The sequence below is a fragment of the Tupaia chinensis genome, unplaced genomic scaffold, assembly GCF_000334495.1.
Source record: "Tupaia chinensis unplaced genomic scaffold, TupChi_1.0 Scaffold000644_1, whole genome shotgun sequence".
NCBI classification, from domain to species: Eukaryota; Metazoa; Chordata; class Mammalia; order Scandentia; family Tupaiidae; genus Tupaia; species Tupaia belangeri.
Window position 1 is genome coordinate 6,686,701 of NW_006160165.1, and position 3,701 is coordinate 6,690,401.

At 57.2% G+C, this 3,701-nt stretch overlaps 1 protein-coding gene across 2 annotated transcripts in view; it reads left to right on the forward strand.

Annotated features, from left to right (window-relative positions):
• MCF2L (MCF.2 cell line derived transforming sequence like) overlaps window positions 1–3,701 on the forward strand; it is a 76,871-nt gene that overhangs the window by 43,183 nt on the left and 29,987 nt on the right. For both annotated transcript variants that reach the window (XM_027776210.1, XM_027776209.1), the window contains exon 9: window positions 899–1,013. In XM_027776210.1, the coding sequence (XP_027632011.1) occupies window positions 899–1,013 (115 nt within the window). The remainder of the gene's footprint in view (window positions 1–898; window positions 1,014–3,701) is intronic.

The following is a 3,701-nucleotide window of genomic DNA, read 5'->3' on the forward strand; positions in this document are numbered from 1 at the left end:
AGGTGCTCTTCTGACTCCCAGAGAGGATGCTTCTCCAGGACTTCGAGGGCCAGCTCCTCGCAGGCACGAGGGAGGCCTCAGCAGAGCAGTGGGGACAGGGTTTCCTGGACGGGGCACGCTCCCAGCGGGTCTCCTCAGGCAGCGAGGCAGCCCGGGTTCTCGCACACTGCCTCACGTTCCAAGTGTCTCTCCTCTCGTGGAAAGGCGCCGTCTGAGTTTCTCCCTGGGGCTCCAGCTCCATACAGGCCACAGGCCGGGCATCGTACCACCGGGGCTGGAGTAGGTGCCACCACCCAGTATTTGAGATGGCCGACAGGCAGGCCAGGTGGGCGCACACTCCGGCTCGTGGGCGAGACTCAGGCACGTGGTGACTGGCACACGCAGGCCGAGGCCTGAGCCTGTGTGCTCTCTCCCTCTGCTGTCTCCCACATGGGGCTTTCTGTGGGGGGCGCCTCTACCCCGTGCGGGGTCGGAAACGACAAACCGCACCTTCCCTACTCGGCCTTTCGCAAACCCACACTGGTGCCGACGGGCAGTGACCATGCGAGGGTTCCCAGTTCAAGCCCAGACGCCAGCCTGAACACTGGCCACGCGGCCACGGTGTGCCCAGCTGAGGCTGGGGTGTGGTGGCATGGTTCTCTCCTCCTGCCAGGCGTGTGGAAGAAGTAAATAAACGTGGACTCAGGCCCGCTGCACTGTGCCCACACACCCCGCCCTCTGGTGCGTGGGCTCCAGGGACCCCCCACCTGCGAGTTTGTGGCTGGTGCTCGCGGCGAGGGCAGGCGAAGGTCCAGGCACCAGCCCTGCGACCGCGCACACCGCACCCTACCTCAAGCGTAGCCGGCGTCATCCTGGGAGGTGTCTCGCCACACCTCTCCTCCTCCCATCCCCTCCCCAGGCTCCTGGCCCAGCTGGACGAAACTGAGGCTGCCTTTGATGAGTTTTGGGCAAAACATCAGCAAAAACTCGAACAGTGCCTGCAGCTCCGGCACTTTGAGCAGGGGTTCCGAGAGGTGAGTACTCAGAGCAGGGAGGGGGCCGCTGGAATGCGGGACGGGGCTGGTTGCATCCACACCTGGACCCCAGCGCTGAGCCAGGCTGCGGCTGCTGTGGCATAGTGCCACCCCAGTCCCTGCTGGCCCCGGCAGCTGGGGATCTGGGCTCTCCCCGGGGCGTCTGCCTCCTCTCCGGGTCTGCATGGCTGTGTCGGGTGCCTCGCGTGTGCCTGGCGTGTGCCCCGGGGTTCAGATAGATGTATGGCTTGCCCTGCGCTCCCTGTGGCCAGGGCGTGTGTGGGGGGAGCTCAGGCATCCCTGTCCGAAGTGGCCGCCGGCCCAGGTCTGTGGCTGGCTTACACAGAGGGAGCACTCGGACCGTCCTGCTGGAGCCGGTCCAGGTGCCGGGCCTCGTGGCCACAACACAGCATTTCTCCTGCCTCTGAATGCTGCCGGACAGTGGGAGGGACATGCCAGCGGACTCAGAGACGGCGAGTCCGGGAGGAGTGAGCGTTTGTGGAGCCCGGGCCCTGCCTCGGTGGTGCTTGGAGCCCAGAAGCTAGCTGCGCCCTGAGGGCGCGGACGGCTCCCTGCAACACCCCGCAGCACCCCACAGCAGCGGCCCTGGGCAGACACTTCCTGCCGGCTCCAGCTTGGCTTTACATCCTCAGGACGGGTCTCACAGAGTGAAAAAGTTCAACTCTGAAGGTTAACTGGTCAGGCTGCCCTCTTCGGGCACGTACTCGAGTCCTTGGTCCCCACAGTCCTCGGCTAAGTGTCTGCCTCTTTCCGGTTCTGAGCTGAAACCTGCGGTCCCTCCCCCGCTGGCTTCTGTGAGGTCTGCGGTGCTGGCGTTGACCGGGTGTCAGGTGCGCCTTGGAAAGGCTATCTCCCCCGGAGGGGTCTTTCCCACTTTTGACACAACTTGGTCAGGCCGATTTCTGTGGGCTGCTGCCTCCTCCGGGGGGGTCTCCGTCCCCTTCCAGGACCTCTGTCTATCCCTGTGCACACCGAAAGGCTGGATCGCTGCAGGTGCGCTGCACGTCGCACTCCAGTGGGCCACTCCCTCTACTGCACTCCTCCACGAGTCTTAGCAATTCTAGTCCCTTCGCCTCTCCACATAATTTCTTTTTTCCTAAATTTGCTATAGGACAGGTGCACTCACTGGAAACAGAGCGAGCACGAGAGACAGAGACAGGGGAGTGATAGACCACCCCGGAGATAGCCATGCCGCAATCCCTCCTCAAACACCCTCCTCTCAGGATGTGGGCACGCACACAGGCCCAGCGTGTTTTTCAAGCCCCTGGGTCTGGGACGCAGACCGTGCAGTCATCTGTGTGGAATGTCACCAACTTAACCGCCACACCCCTGCTGGCCCTCCGTATAAATATCGAGACAACTATGAACGACAGTTAAAGCGTCCGTAGGATTGTGCTAAGCCTGTAGTTTCAGGAGAACCAGCATCTTTACTGTGTTGAGTCAGTCAGTGGACGTATCAGTTCCCAACAGGAGTCCAGGTTTTCTGAGTTCTCTTTCATCGTTGCCAAGTTTTCAACACACAAGTTTAGTACCAGGCAGCAGGTGGCATGGAGGTTAAGGTGGCTGGACCCCACATGGCCGAGTGCGCGTTCAAGTCCCAGGTCCCGTGGCTTGGAGAACACGCCAGGGGTGTGTGTGTGTGTGTGTGTGTGTGTGTGTGTGCTCAATATCCGGAGAGAAGAATGGAGAAGGAATTGCAGGGTGGCCATCCCCCGGGAGGTGAATTCTTACTCCCCTTCTCACTGTTTGTGTCACTCTCTGGTGAGTGCCTGCACTCTGTAGCAAACTTAAAAAAAAAAAAAATCAGTATTTATTTTGATTTATATTTAAATATTCTGTTAAAAAGAATTATACACCTTAACTACTATGCCAGCATTTGGCAAGGGAATAAAGGTTCTGGACTCCCACGTGGCCGACCACAGTTCAAGTCCTGGACCCGGTGGCTTGAAAATCATGCTGAATATGTGTGTGTGTGTGCATGCCCAAAATCCCAAGAGCAGATTGGAGGAAAAGGGATAGTGGCGTGGCCACCCCCTGGGGTGGTTTCTCACTTTCCCTCTCTCTGTCCCTCTGATAAACACACGTGCCCTATGGCAAATATCTTTTTAAAAATTCTGGATAGTATGATACCTCTATGTTTAACATTTGTGTATTTGTTGTTCTCTATAGAAACGCATTTTTGGTGTATTTATCTTGTCCTTGTGGCCTTACTAACTAGGAGGCTTTGTTATTTTAGTTCGTTTTGTTTGTAAATTTCTTAGGTGAAAATAAGGGCAGCATAGGACCAGCAGATGGCGTAATGGTTATTTCGCATACTCCCACGTAGTCAACTGTGGTTCCAGTCCCAGACCCAGTGCCTTAAAATACGCCAGGCATGTGTGTGCATGCCCAAAATCCCAAGAGGGGAATGGAGGAGAAGGGACTGTGGTGTGGCCGTCTCCCCAGGGGGTGATTTCTCACTTTCTGTCTCTCTGTCTCTGCCTGTGTCTCCGGTAAGCACATGGACCCTATAGCAAAAATCTCCCTTAAAGAAAGAAAAAGAAAAAAGAACCAGCTGTTTGCCTCAGGAACCTGCTTTTATCTTTATTATTCATCTCTACCGATTGCTTTGGGTTTATTTTAGTCTAGGTCCTTGAGGTGGGGGTTGCGGTCTTTATTGGACGCTCT